This window comes from Suncus etruscus, chromosome 8 (genome assembly GCF_024139225.1).
Source record: "Suncus etruscus isolate mSunEtr1 chromosome 8, mSunEtr1.pri.cur, whole genome shotgun sequence".
Taxonomy (NCBI): domain Eukaryota; kingdom Metazoa; phylum Chordata; class Mammalia; order Eulipotyphla; family Soricidae; genus Suncus; species Suncus etruscus.
This window is the reverse complement of record NC_064855.1, coordinates 13,478,805-13,493,584: the sequence shown is the minus strand read 5'-3', so window position 1 is coordinate 13,493,584 and position 14,780 is coordinate 13,478,805. Positions and strand designations below refer to the sequence as shown.

At 50.5% G+C, this 14,780-nt stretch overlaps 1 protein-coding gene across 1 annotated transcript in view; it reads left to right on the top strand.

The window, feature by feature from the left end:
* The window catches only part of TECTA (tectorin alpha), a 60,885-nt gene that overhangs the window by 29,741 nt on the left and 16,364 nt on the right, over positions 1 to 14,780 (top strand). The window contains 3 exon segments of the mRNA XM_049777912.1: positions 5,364 to 5,965; positions 9,291 to 9,852; positions 13,463 to 13,662. Coding sequence (XP_049633869.1) covers positions 5,364 to 5,965; positions 9,291 to 9,852; positions 13,463 to 13,662 — 1,364 coding nt within the window.

Here is a 14,780-nt window from a genome sequence, read left to right as displayed (position 1 = left end):
GTTATTGTTCTGGCCCCTTTGCTGCCTGTTGTAATTGAGCTCACAGGCCATAAAGGCTGCACCCCCCCCTTATCATCAGGGGGCTCTGCAGCTCTCAGGGGGCTCTTTCTCTCTGGGGCTCCCAAGAGCTCTTCAAGGTTGAACATTAACTGTGCTTTTTTCTATCTAGTAAAGGGCTGGAAGTCTCTGAGGGCTGTTTGATGCATCCTCTCTTGGCAAACTGTGCACTGATGATAGATAGAAGGCAGGAACCTTCCCAGCACAGATGAAGTGGGACTTCCCAGGGCCAACAGTGACCAGGAAGGGCCCCCTGTGTTACTGGCCTTTTATCTTGTCCCCTAATTCCCATCAGAGTGCCTAACTCCCATCAGCAGGGCAGTTTCAGTACAAGTAGTAATTAGAAAAGTGGCCAAGAAGGGCCGGCGAGGTGGCGCTAGAGGTAAGGTGGTTGCCTTGCAAGCGCTAGCTATGGAAGGACCGTGGTTCAATCCCCCGGCGTCCCATATGGTCCTCCCAAGCCAGGGGCAATTTCTGAGCGCTTAGCCAGGAGTAACCCCTGAGCATCAAACATGTGTGGCCCAAAAAAACAAAAAAAGAAAAGTAGCCAAGAGGGATGGACATGTGACACCCAGGATATCAGGTAGGGAGGGTGGGCCTGGGCCTGCCGCCAGGACTGACCCAGAGACTATCAGCACCTTTTCTTTTCCTCCCCAGACACTGGCCCACAGCCCAGACCAGGGTGGCCATGAAGCTCCATTCCTCTCCTGCTTATCTTCCTTCCTCCAGCCATTTCTTCTTCTGAACATGTTTCTTTTGACTTCTTTGGAGGAAGTTCAGAGTTGCAGGAAAGTTGTCAGGATCTGAAATATTCCTTGTTCTTTTTCCCAGTTTGCTTCTGTGTCTGCCCTTTCAAAAGAGAGCCATCCCTCTCTCTTCTCCCCTCATACCAGGCTGTCTCAGGTGCTCAGAGTCTTTGGTGCTCAGATTTTGGTGGCAACACAGCCCCTGAATGCCACACTGAATTCAAGCAGCCCTGCCTGGCTTCAGCTTCATGTTGCACTGCAGTGCTTAATCTGCTTGTCTTTAGCTTTTGTGCTCTTCAGGATTTGGTTGTTATTGAAGAAGGCACCCTCTTTTTAGAAACAGTGCCCCATTTGCTTTGAGTGTCTCCCTAAGACCAGGTACTCTGTGCCCCCTACACAGGGGACAGGCACGCCTCTCCCCCTGCACAGCTATGTACAGCATAATGAACCCTAATCCAGGGGATGTTACTTTGCATGCAAATGACTCAGGTTTGATCTTTATGGTCCCCCGAGCCTGTCAGCTGTAATTACTAAGCACAGAGACAGGAGTATCCCCTGAGCACCTCTGGGTGAGGTGTGGCCCCAAACCAGAAAAAAATAAATGAAGAAGAGCAATTAAAATAAAAAATATTCAACAAACGGGCCCGGAGAGATAGCACAATGGTGTTTGCCTTGCAAGCAGCCAATCCCGGCATCCCATTTGGTCCCCAGGAGCTATTTCTGAGCAGACAGCCAGAAGTAACCCCTGAGCATCGCCGGGTGTGGCCCAAAAACCAATAATAATAATAATAATAATAATAATAATAATAATCTAACATAAAATTTAAACCACTGATGGGGCCAGAGAGATAGCACAGCGGTAGAGCATTTACCTTGCATGCGGCTGACTCAGGATGGACCTGGGTTCAATCCCCAGCATCACATATGATCCCCCAACTCAGGAGCAATTTCTGAGCGCATAGCAGGAATAACCCCTAAGGGTCACTGGGTATGGCTCAAAGACCAATATATATATTGAAAAATAGTAATATGTCTGGGTAGGAGATAACTGAAGTGGATAGATGGATGATTGAGTAAAAAGATGTGAGTAATAGATGTCTATAGATAGATAAGTGATTGGATAGAAGTGGAGAGATTAATGTAGATAGCTGTGGATAGATGTATGGATGTGGTTGTATGGTTGTGAGTGGAGGGATTTTGATGGATGAGTGTTACTAGACAGATGTAGATAAATGGAGATATATATGGTTGTGGGACAGACAGATGTTGCTGGATGAGTGAATATGGAGGGATGGCTCTCTTTAGTCATGATCTTTTTTCTTTAGTCATGATGCTTTTCTCTCACCACTGAGGCACAGCTGGAATCGGGAATGAAGGACAGAGTCTTGACACAGTGCAAGAACGAATCTGGCACTTTACCAGACTCTCCTGACTTGATTTGGAGCTCTAGAGGCTTTTTACTTGTATTTTTTTTTGTTTGTTTTAGTGAAGCAATGTCTTCTTTTTTTAACTTATTTAGAAAGATGTGAGAAGAGAAAAAAGAGGGTAAATATGTTCAAGAAAGAAGCAAAGACACAGGGAGACAAACAAGTGAGATACATGTTCAAGGGAGAACACTGGCTTGAAGAATGAGTCTACTTGGACTAATCTATAGTGTGTCATATACAACTGATGGTCTCTGTTCCCACACACTCTTCTCTGTCACCAGTCAGACACTGTCATTGTGTTGCAGGCAAGAGCCTCCTTTCTCTTCTGTTGCCTGTCACCTGTTTATCAAACATCCATCCAAACATTTATAATCATTCATCTATTCATCCACATCATTTTATATGCCCACATCCGTCCATCATCCATCCATCCACATCACCCATATCCATCCATCTGCCCACACTCATCAGTCTGTACACATCCATCTCTCCATCTACCCATCCATTCGTCCAACCAGATCCATCCTTCCACACATCCACTCACTCATCCGGCCACATCTATACCACAACCATATATGTATATATGGATTAGATATGGTTATTTATGGATATATATATCCAGTTATCCACATCCATCCGGTAACACTCATCCATCAAGATCCCTCCATCCACCACCATACAACAATATCTATACATCCACCCACAGATATCTACATTAAGCTCTCCATATCCATACAATCCCTCATCAACTTATCAACAGCTATCACTTACATGTCTTTACTCAATCCATCTGTCTATCTACTTTGGCTATCTCTCCTACCCAATAGACATGTTACTCATTTTTAGTGGTTTATATTTTATATTACATTATTTTGTTGACTATTATTATAATTGCTCTTCTTCATTTTTTTTTGTTTTGGGGCCACACTGGGTGATGCTCAGGGGTTACTCCTGGCTATGCGCTCAGAAATCGATCCTAGTTTGGGGGACCACATGAAATGCCAAGGGATCAAACCATGATTTGTTCTAGGCTAGCATGGGCAAAGCAGATACCTTAACCCATTGCGCCACCATGCTGGGCCCTCTTCTTCATTTTTTATATTCTTTTGTTTGGGGGCCACACCCAGAGATGCTCAGGGGTTACCCCTGGCTCTGTGCTTAGTAATTACTCCTGGCAGGTTCAAGGGACTATATGAGATATTGAGGATCAAACCTGAATCATTTGCATGCAAGGCAAATGCCGTCCCTGCTATGCTTTCAGTCTGGCCCTAATTGCTTATTTTCAAAGTTTGCTATAATTGAAAATGATAACAGAGTTGGCACCCCCTTCATGGTTGGCCTCCTAAGTCTCTTTAGCATGATTAACATTTTTGAGCATTTTTTTTAACTTCTGCATAATAAAATGTTCCACATTTATTTCTTAACCTTCCTTGCCCTCACTCCAACTGGTGAATAATGTTATTAGAAACCAAGATCTGGGATACTGGAATATTATTATTACTAGGAGCTGGTGGTTATGTCCTTGCTGAGCCTTGGCCACACCGGGGAACAATTCACAGCAGCTGTTGTGAAGCCTAACTTCAAATTAATATGTTAATCACCAGCATGTCTTTTGAGGAAGCTGGATTTGGGGGATCCAACCTTCCAAGGAGCACCCTGAGTCTGAGTGGCATCCTAACCTCAGAGTCATTTAATCCAATTGCATTTGATCCAATGTCATTAAGAGACTATTGTGAGAAATTTTTGTGCGTCTGTTAGCAGTAGTTTGATGTGCTTATAAGGTTAATTTTGTCTTAATGCACTCACTTCAGTTCTTTATTTTGGGGGGAGAGGATTTGGGAAACACCAGCAGGCTCAGGGGTAACTCCTGGCTTTAAGTTTCAATGCCACTTCCCAGCCTTTGAGGTCCTTACCCCATCTCCATTTCCTACACAGCCACTCTCCCTGCTACCATTCAGTGTTGCTGTCCATTTGGAGTCTGAGACCACTGGTCTGTTTTGGTGCATTTCAGCGCTCAAGCTGTGTCTGTAGCCTCTCTCCCCCCTTCTTTCCCCTTCCCCCATTCTCCTCTCCTCCCTCTCTATCCCCCTATTCCTTCTCCCCCAAACCCAGAGTGAGTCTCTAGATGCTTTTGTGTTGCAATTTGGTTGGGTGGCTTTGCTTGGAAATGAATGTGGTGGCATGGGGCTGGTGCCTTCTTTGCCTGAGCCAGAACCATTACTAAGAATGGCATATCACCTCCTACATGCTTCTGGGCCTGCAGAGACAGAAGGCTTTTTTTAAGAGGTGGGGGAGAGAAGAGGGAGAGACAGACGTAGACAGACAGACCACCATCATCTCCTGGCCATGCCTGTAAAGGTTTTGAGCAGGACCTGAATGTGCCCAACTGGGTGAATTGGGTCTCTAGGTTCTAAGAGGCTAACCTGGAGGGGGTGAGATTGAATTAGGGGTCCAAATTGGATGCACTCTTCTCCTGCCCCAGACAGGCAGACCCTATTTCCTGTCTGGGTATTTTTAAGCAGTATTCCTGCAGACAGAGCCTGGCTCTCCAATTAAGTGTTTTCACCAGGGCTTTTCAGGGGATAGGGAAGTTTATTACTTCGCATCGGTCTGTTCCAGACTTTCAGACAAAGCCAGACAACACAATAAGTCATAAAGCGCGAGCCGTTTAAATAAGTCATGTTATTTGCTATCACCATAAACCTGCAGTCAGAGTTATAACATTCATAATTTAGAGACAAATGCGAGAAGCCTTCCACGCAGACACATTTAATCAGCACGGAACCAGCCACCAGAGGCAGAGCCCACAGGAGAGGGCAGAGCGAAGCTGTCGGCTGTGGAGCTGGCACTGGTGGGCACAGCTGTTGGCGGCCCCCGTGGTGTGTGTGGGGTGGGGAGGCGAGACACTATTTGGGACTAACTCTGTGCATAGGAGTCCAGCACTCTTGGTTTGTTTTGTTTTGTTTTTTGCTTTGTGGATCTGTGGCCTCCGTCCCTGATGATGCTGTGGATCTGTGGCCTCCCTCCCTGATGAGATCTTTGGCCACACATAGGAGCGCTGCAGATGATCAACTAGGCCACCTCTGACCCTGACCCCCTCTCCAGCTCAAGCCTACCCTCTTTGTCTCCCCAGCTCTCGAGTGCCCGGAGAACAGTCATTTCGAGGAGTGTGTGGCATGCACAGAGACGTGCGAGACACTGGCCCTGGGCCCCATCTGCGTGGACAGCTGCTCCGAAGGCTGCCAGTGCGACGAGGGCTATGCCCTGCAGGGCAGCCAGTGTGTCAGCCGGAGCGAGTGCGGCTGCAACTTCGAGGGCCACTTGCTGGCCACCAACGAGACCTTCTGGGTGGACCAGGACTGCCAGATCTTCTGCTATTGCAATGGCAGCGACAACAGCGTCCACTGCGAGACCCTGCCGTGCAGGGACGACGAGTTCTGCCTGGAGGAGGACGGCCTCCACTACTGCCAGCCCCGCACCGATGCCTCCTGCATCGTGGCCGGCTACGGCCACTACCTCACCTTTGATGGCTTCGCCTTCGACTTCCAGACCAGCTGCCCACTCATCCTGTGCACCACTGGGAGCAGGCCCGTCCTGGACTTGTTGCCCAAGTTCACCGTGACGGCCAGGAACGAGGATCGGGACCCTTCGCTGGCTCTGTGGGTGAAGCAGGTGGACGTGACCGTGTTTGGCTACAGCATCGTCATCCACAGGGCCTATAAGCACACGGTGCTGGTGAGTAAACATCTGGACATGGGAAGGGGTGGGACTTCAGAGAGGGGCGTGGCCATTGAAAGGGAGGGGCTTCAGAGAGGGGCGTGGTCAGTAAACGGGTGAGGCTTTAGAGAGGGGCGTGGCCAGTGGAAGTGGGGGTCTGGTGAGGGGTGTGGCCTCAGAGGGGCCACAGCATTGTCATCCATAGGGCCTATAAGCACATGGTGCTGGTGAGTAAACATCTGGGCCTGGGAAGGAGCATGGCTTTAGAGGTGCGTGTCACAGAAGGGGTGGGCCTTAGAGAGGGCGTGGCCAAAGCTCTGAGAAGGGCATGGCCATGGAAGGGGTGGGGCTTTCTGGAGGGGCTGGACCATGGGAAGGGGTGGGCTCTAATGAAGGGTGTGGCCTCAGAGGGGCTTGGTCATGGAGAGGATAGGGCTTTAGGAAGGGTGGGGCCACATGAAGGGGCGTGGCTTCAGAGAAGGGTGGAGCTTTAGAGGGCGGGGACATGAGGAGGGTGGGCTTTGGAGAGGGACATGGCCAGGGAAGGGGTGGGGTTTCAGAGAGGGTGGGGCCAAGGAAGGGGCAGTGCTCCACGGAGGGGCGTGGCCACAGGGATGGTGGGACTTAAAAGGAGCAGGGCCACAGAGGGCAGGGCTTCAGGTAGGGGTGGGGCCATGCAGAGGGGTTGGGGTTCAGAGTAAGGGGTGGGACCACAGTGTGGGGAGCTTCAAAGAAAAGCAGGGCCAATGGGAGTTTGGGTCCAGGGAAGGGTTCATATCCTGGCTGGGACCCGAATTCACTGCTATGGGCCCTTTCTCCTGTCTGAAAGTGGCTGTTGAACAATCTGGGGTGTGCGTCGGTGTGTGACTGGGTTGGAGGCAGCCTCACTCCTATGTCAACCCCTGGGTTTCCAAGTTCACTTCCTCCTGCCTTATTTCCCTGACCTGACTTCAGGTGCACATCCTTGGACGGATCCACTTGACCCCACCCCAGCAGAGCCCCCATTTCCAGATCAGGGTCCCATCCTGATGCCAGTGTTGAGACTTCCACCTGTATTTTAGGGGGTGCTGAGGCGAAGGCAATTCCATGTCACTGCAGGGTTCATGAGGAAGTGATTACCTTCTTACAGGAATTGATGATAAAAGGGTGGGGGGTCACCCCTTGCAGGGCCCTTCTTTCCAAGTCACCCCAGTGGCTTCAGTCCCAGCTGGGAACAATCTGTGGTGTTCTAGTCTCTGGCAAGAAGACAGGGCTTGAGATCCATGGAAGGTTCTGGAGCATACGGAGTGGTGTGCATATTCACAGCAAATTATTAATAAATGGTCTGGCTGTGGCAGGTCCGTGATTTGCATTTGTTTTCCCCATTATGTTATTATTAGTCATTCTTTCTCCTGGAGAGAAGAAAAGTGGCTGCTCCTAAGAGGGGCCGAGGATGAGCAGGGAGGACTCAGCCAGGAGTGAGCTATAAAATTTGTGGGGAGGGATGTGATGAGAAGTGATTCCTGGGGGTACCTCAGAAGAACAGGGTAAAAGGCCTTGGTCAGGGGGGGGGCTGGACATCAGTCGAGGCTTGGCACTCTAGATAGAGTGAGAGGAGAGTGAAAAAAAAAATCCACTTCCAGAGTCCAGGGGATCCTCAGCTCCGTTTCTGTCCCACTGCCTCCCACAATATCATGGGGCAGGCTAGGGAAATCTGTAGGTCCCCCACTTCCCCAGAACTCTGTCCCTCCCTACCATGCTCGTACTAGTAGGGCCCTCCTTCAGGAGTATCTCTGGCTGTCTTAGACTGAGTAGTTGTAACTTGTCCTGTGCTGAGGGCAAGACAGACATGTCACCAACACCCTAACCCCAAGCCCAGGGACAATGAGGTGAGCCCACACAGCCTGGGAATAGAACTGAATGGGCTGGGGGCAGTGGAGGGGACTGAGCCTGAAGAACCCCACAGAGGCTGAGCAAGAGGTGGGACACTAAAAAAGAGGGTGTCTGTGAAATGTCTGTGAAAATGTTTGAGGACCTCAGCAAAGCTGATGAAGCATCTCAGGTCAGTGTAAAGGAAAGCTGTGCTGTCTGTTACAACCCATACACGGAGGCAATACTTGGGGATGATTTTCTCCAGCCCTACTGCTCCCCTCCTCAGCTTCACTCTTCCCCTTGTCTTTTTAGCACCCTCATATTCAGGGAGGGAAGGTTGTGATATGGGGGTTCAGAGGCTTTCTCCTGACAAGAGGCAGGCCAGCCCCAGTGATGGGCTGGGTCACTTCAGGACTCCCATTTCTAGGGGAATACACCATCCCTCAACCTGGCTCCAGCCCCTGAATCTTGCCTGCAGAGACAGGATTTGGGGCCAGGCCACTAGGGAACCCCCCAGCTGGTCCCTCAAGGACTAGCCACCGATCCAAAGCCTTCTGGAGAGAATTCAGACTCCCCAGACTGATCTCTCTCTCATACAACCTCCAGATGTCCATCCATGCACTCCTGTACCCTACCCTCTTCCACCTCCTGGTGACCTCTCAGGCATCCTGGCTATGGGTCTCCCTCTGTTTCTCCTGTAACACATGTGTTTACATTTCTGTAAACACATGCATGTACCGTGGATCTTGGTTCCGTTCCTCATCACATTTTCTCTGGTTTTTTTCCCCTCTTGGAGCTCTGTCCAGACTTTCCCATTGGCTGCAAAGTCTTCTGCCCCCTGACTCTGAGCCTGGTCTCTGTTACCACCCTCATGTAGGACTGGCAGGATCTGGTACCTTCTCCTTTAGGCGTCCCTGCCTCCTACTCCTCATCACAGCCACCCTTCCACCTCATCCCTCCCTTTCCTCTTCCCAAGGCCACTGAGGACTTCAGCAGTGTTGAGAGGCCATCCCACAGTCTTTCCCTCTGCTTGGGGTTCATTTAGTGCATGCCCTCCCCCTCTGTACTGTATCCAGGCTGAGTTGGGCTGGTTCTGCATGGAGAGATTGGGGAACAGGGCTTAGAGAGTGAGCGGAAGAATGCAGGTACCTGGGAGGGGGAACAAACGACTCTACAGGCACCCCAAATAAAACCCCAGTCGTGCTGAAAATAAGAGACCTGGGAATCGGAGCTTTGGGGGTTTTCATTGAGCTCTAATTGAATTCTTATTACCCTCTCATTACCTTGGAGAAAACAATTTGAACTCCTGGGGGAAACAATGTCAAGGAAACAGGAGGCTGGGAGACAAATAGGGGCATTAGTGAATGTGTGGAGGTGCGTCGTCATTGAGGCCTGCACAGATCTCAGCTTACAGAGGTGGCCAGATGCACACAGAAGCAAAGGTGGGGCCCCTGCCCATTCTGTGTGTGCCTCACCCCACTGTCCCTGGCAGGTCAATCACGAGCGGCTGTACCTGCCCCTGAAGCTGGGCCACGGCAAGGTGAGCATCTTCTCTTTCGGCTTCCACGTGGTCCTGGAGACGGACTTCGGCCTGAAGGTGGTCTACGACTGGAGGGCCTTCCTGTCCATCACTTTGCCACGGAGCCTGCAGAACAGCACGCAGGGCCTGTGTGGTCGCTACAACGGTGACCCCGATGATGACCTGCAGCTGCCCCTGGGCCTACCGGCTGCCAGCGTCAGCGAGTTTGCACAGAGCTGGGTGAAGAGGGACACCTTCTGCCAGGTGGGCTGTGGTGACCGCTGCCCAACTTGCACCAAGGTGGAGACTTTCTCCAAGGCCCAGCAGCTCTGCGGCCTTATCCCCAGCCCCCTGGCCGGCTTCACCAAGTGCCACAGTAAAGTCAACCCTGCCTTCTTCTACAAGAACTGCCTGCTGGATGCCTGCATCGACGGTGGCGCTGAGCACACGGCCTGCGGCTGGCTGCAGAACTATGCCAGCACGTGCCAGACGCAGGGCATCGCTGTCACTGGATGGAGGAACTACACATCCTGCAGTGAGTGACCCCCTGTATTTGCTCTGTTGTTTGGGGGATGTGGGCTAAGGGGCATTGTGGGCTAAGGGATTGACCTTCTGGAGCATATGTGTGTGCTCCAGCCTTTGCACCCCCTCTTGGCTTCTCAGATGTGGGGTTCTAGTGGGGCAGGCAGCCTGCTCAGCTCCTAGAAGTGAGAGTGGCAGAGAATACCCAAGGTCGTGCCTCTGGGGTTGGGTTTTGTCACCTGCAACTGAGCCAGGAGAGAGGGACTCCCACAGTTTCTGTTTCCTGATGGTGAAACAAGGATTCTGGTTACTTGTTCATGTGTGGCTGGGCATGGCAGGAGATGCGGCAACTTGGGTGGTTGCTAGGCTCCGTGAGGGCTGGTGGGATTCTAGTGAGGTGCTAAGGGGTGTAGGGGTGAGCCAGTGAGCTTCATGCCAGAAATGCCTGGACAGGTGACATTGCTGCTAATTCTAACTGGTTCCTGTATCCCTCAGCTCACACATTACCCCGGGAGATCTTTGCATGTATGAAACATTAGAGAGTATTAGAAAAAAAGATTTGAGGCCCCTGGACTAGCATGAGGGCTTGGCGGAGCCTCTACTTTTCTCACTGGTCCTCTGTCACCCCCAAGGATGCTGTGCCCAGCCGTCTCTGCTGCAGAAGGCTCTAATGAGCTGCCTGAGAGCCTGGAGCCCACCAAGCTTGCTAAGTGCCTTGTTATTGCATTAGGGACCATGCTGAGCTAAGGGCAGCTCGAAACCCTTTATCAGCTCATGTGTTTTCAACCCATTTAGTTCTGGAGACTCAGGGCAGTGCCATTTCTTACCTGAGGTCACTGGGTCTGAGTGGTATGGTTTGGCTTGGAGTCTACACATGAGAAATGTGTGCTGACTGCTGGCAGGTTGGCCCTTCTGGAGTGGGAAGCAGGAGGAGGGGACAGGGAAGACACATGCTGTCCTTGGTTTTGGGCCAGTCCGGCTGGTTTGTTTCTCTGTCTCCATCTCATTACTTGGAGCAAATCTCTTTTAGGTATAAATATATGGGGAAGCTGTGCACAGATGCATAGAGCTCACAATTAAGGCTCCATAGTGGTCTCCAGAAATAAACTTCCCTTTATTCCCAGAGAGGGACATTTGGATGAGCACCAGAAACCATGGCATGATGCATGTGGTAGTATGGAAACCATAATTGGACACTTGTTTCTGGGAGGCAAAAGAAGCCAAAAACATCATGTCCAGACTTGTCCCTGAGTAAGGTGTCCTGTTTGTGGGGTGACTGTCCAAACTGGCCTCTGGAGCCTTCAGCTTTACAAGTTGAGGTCTGGAGACACCCCCAAACTCCAGAGCCATTCTGAGCTCCTAAGGGCCAGGCCCATGAGTGGAGAGAGCCGAGAGCTAGACTGAGGGCATCACATGTGAAGCACAGATGTGACTGTTGCTCTGTCCCCAAGAACACTCTCGAAAAAAGACACCCAAAACCTCTTAAGTATGACCACTTGGTTCTTCTCTGTTCCACATGGCAAGACAGAGTTAACAAAGTAAACAGTTAAAAATAATAAAGAGTGCGGTTTTCATTCACAATTCATAAAGATTAGTGATGTGGAGCATATTTTGACATCCTTATTTGGCAACTCCATCTCCCATGGTGAAATGTCTATTCAGGTCTTTTGCGCAGCTTAGTTGGGGATGTTTGTTACCAAGTCTAAAGTTCTTAATTTTGGACACACCTGCCTTCTGGACTTTCTCTCATTCCTTCTGGTTGCTCCTCCTTTCCTAGCCTGGACCTTTCAGAGCTTCAAGGCTTGATGTGATGATGAGCCAGCAGTAAGGGTCTGGTGCCAGATAGTCATGCCAGGCAGCATGAAATGGCAAGAGCCAAAGAGATTGAAGGGAAATAGGAATGACATGCCTAGGTCCAGGCACTCACACGGGTGCTTGTGTGTGCTGAGAGAGTCACTTTAAGGTTCTACAGTGATCATAGGTGGCCTTCCTTTGTCTATTTACTTAAATGGTGTGTGCTTTCAGCAATATGGAGGTCTTTTAAATGAAAATGCTTTAATATGTAGTATATAGCAATAATAGTCACATGATTCTACCCATAGAGAACTCTATTCCCCAGAAGTCAATTTGTGCTTAGGTCATTTTAAAAACACACCCTTAAAATCTATGAGGCAGGTGGAACAGAATCCAAGGTCCCACAGAATGGCTGTTGTGCTTTTCTTGAGAGGATGCATTTCATGGCTTCTGGAGCTTGTGAGCAAGCCTGTGTTTAGTGGTCAGCTAACATCCAGATGCCAAACATATGCTTGTTTGTTTGATTTTGGGCCTTACCAAAATGGCTTGGGCTTAGTCCTTACTCTGTTTTCTGTGCTTAGGTCCCCTGGGGGACCATCTGGGTCCTGGAGATCAATCCTGAGTCAGCAATATGCATAGGAAGTACCCTACCCTCTATTCTCTTTTCAGCTTCTGCCAAGCACTTCTTGAAGTTTGGCAGTGTTCATTCCTCCCAGCAGGCCACAAAGAAAGGGCTGTGGGTGCGCACCTCACCATGAGGGGTAAGGCCCAAAGAGATGCAGAAGCAGGTGCAAGGGCTCCCAGCATACTTGCCTCCCTCTGTCTGTCCTTCCAGCCTGCATAGGTAGGCGATGCCATGCCTACCACTCTCAGGACCTCAGAGGCCAGGCCCTGCCACCCACCAATTAGTAAAAACTTCTACAGCAGCTCTGAAATGAAAGGGACATTGGGGGGCCAGAACATTTGGAAAGGCTTCGAGGATTACAGATTGACACAAGTCAGATCCAGGGGGTCAAGGGCTCACATGAGGTCAACCCCACCAGAACTCTAGTATCACATAGGGCTCCACACATCCTTAGCCAGAGCATTGGCCGGAATGATTTCCTTCCTTCCTTCCTTCCTTCCTTCCTTCCTTCCTTCCTTCCTTCCTTCCTTCCTTCCTTCCTTCCTTCCTTCCTTCCTTCCTCCCTCCCTTCCTCCCTTCCTCCTTCCTTTCTTCCTTCTCCCTCTTTCCCTCCCTCCCTCCCTCCCTCCCTCCCTCCCTCCCTCCCTCCCTCCCTCCTTCCTTCCTTCCTTCCTTCCTTCCTTCCTTCCTTCCTTCCTTCCTTCCTTCCTTCCTTCCTTCCTTCCTTCCTTCCTTCCTATGATCTGGAAACTGGGGTTACTCCAGACTCTGCGCTCAGAAATTACTCCCAGCAGGCATCAGGGAACCATATGGGATGCCAGGCATCAAACCTGTGTCAGCATATGCAATTCAAGTGCCCACTCCATTGTCCTATCGCTCTGGCCTTGGAAGTGATTTCTGAGCACAGAGCAAGGAGTCATTCTGACTCCTGCTGGGTGTAACACCCTCCAAAAAGAGATCAACTGAGCAAGGCTCATGGAACATGAGTCATTTTGGGGGGAAGAAGGACTCCCTAAAAGTTATCAGTGTTTCAGACCTTGGGAAGAGGTTGGCCAGACCCAGAAGATATGGACAGTGGGAGGAACCCACTTCCCTGAATATTCATTCCTGGATCCTGTACTTCAGGGAGGAATTGCTGAGAATCTCACCCAACACTGTCCCAGCTCCCACACAGTGACAGGACCCCTGGCATGTGTCTTTGCAGCGGTCACCTGCCCTGCCAACAGCCACTACGAGAGTTGCGTGAGCGTGTGCCAGCCACGCTGTGCCGCCATCCGCCTCAAGAGTGAATGTGCCCACTATTGTGTAGAAGGCTGCCAGTGCGACGCGGGCTACGTACTCAATGGCAAGAGCTGCATCCTGCCACACAGTTGTGGCTGCTATGCCGATGGCAAGTACTACGAGGTAGGGAGGCAACCTGGGCACAGGGCTGGGCATGGGGCCCCTGCCTTCTTGCAAATGCCCACTCCCCACTGCAAGGCCTCCCGTGAGACTCTGCCCTCAACCCTCCCCAGCTGCATTGGGGGGGGTCTCTATGTCTTCCTCTCCTGCAAACTCCTTTGGAAGCTTCTGTTGGCTGGAGTTGGTATCTCCCATGAAATGTGTATTGGTGGGAGTCGAGACCCATCTAGGAGGTAAATGCCAACTTTGCAGGGTGGAAGGGCAGCCTTGCTTCCCTGGGTGCCAGGGGTCACTATGCCAAATCTTGCACCCTTTTCTTTCCTGTACCCATACCAGCCCCACCCCACCCCTTCTAGGGACACAGCTGCTGAAGACACCATTGGGTGAAATGGGGGAAACTTCTCCCCTCATTTGACCTTGGAAATCTTTCTCTATCAGCTTAATGCTGAGTTAGTAGCCTGACCCTACCCCCAGCCCTTCTCCATACCTTCTGGGAAGGGGGGAACTGTCCACAGACCATCAGGCTGTCTGCATGGAGAAGTTCCCACCCCCCTTTTTGGAGGGAGGGATTGGGGGCTACACCCATTGACACTTAGGGGTTACTCCTGGCTATGCGCTCAGAAATCTCAATGGCTTGGGGGGACCATATGGAACGCCGGGGGATCAAACTGCGGTCTGTCCTAGAGATGCCTTACCTCTCACGCCACCTTGCCAGGTCCATTTCCCCTCTTTTAAGGGAATTTAAGCCTTTATTCTGGAGAGAAATGGGAAATGCGCTTTCCAGAGCAAGAGCATAATTATCCCCCAAAAAATAACAAATGAAAAAACACCCTACAGAACAAATCCATTTTAAATGAAAAGGAATAGCAGGAAGGAAGCAAGGAAATGGGACTGAAAGGTCAAAATAAGAACTGGGGAACAGGGACAATCCTTCACCCTGGGGACCAAAAGAAAAGGAAAGTTGGCCACAGTCCTGGACGTCTTCCAATGTTGCATTTGTAATACTGGAAAGGTAGAAGGAAATTTAGTTAATGCTTCATTTGACAGAAAAAACTGGAATGGGGTTTGAAGTTCTTTTAGAAATGCCAATTTCTGTTTTCTTAAGGGTATGCTAGATCCTT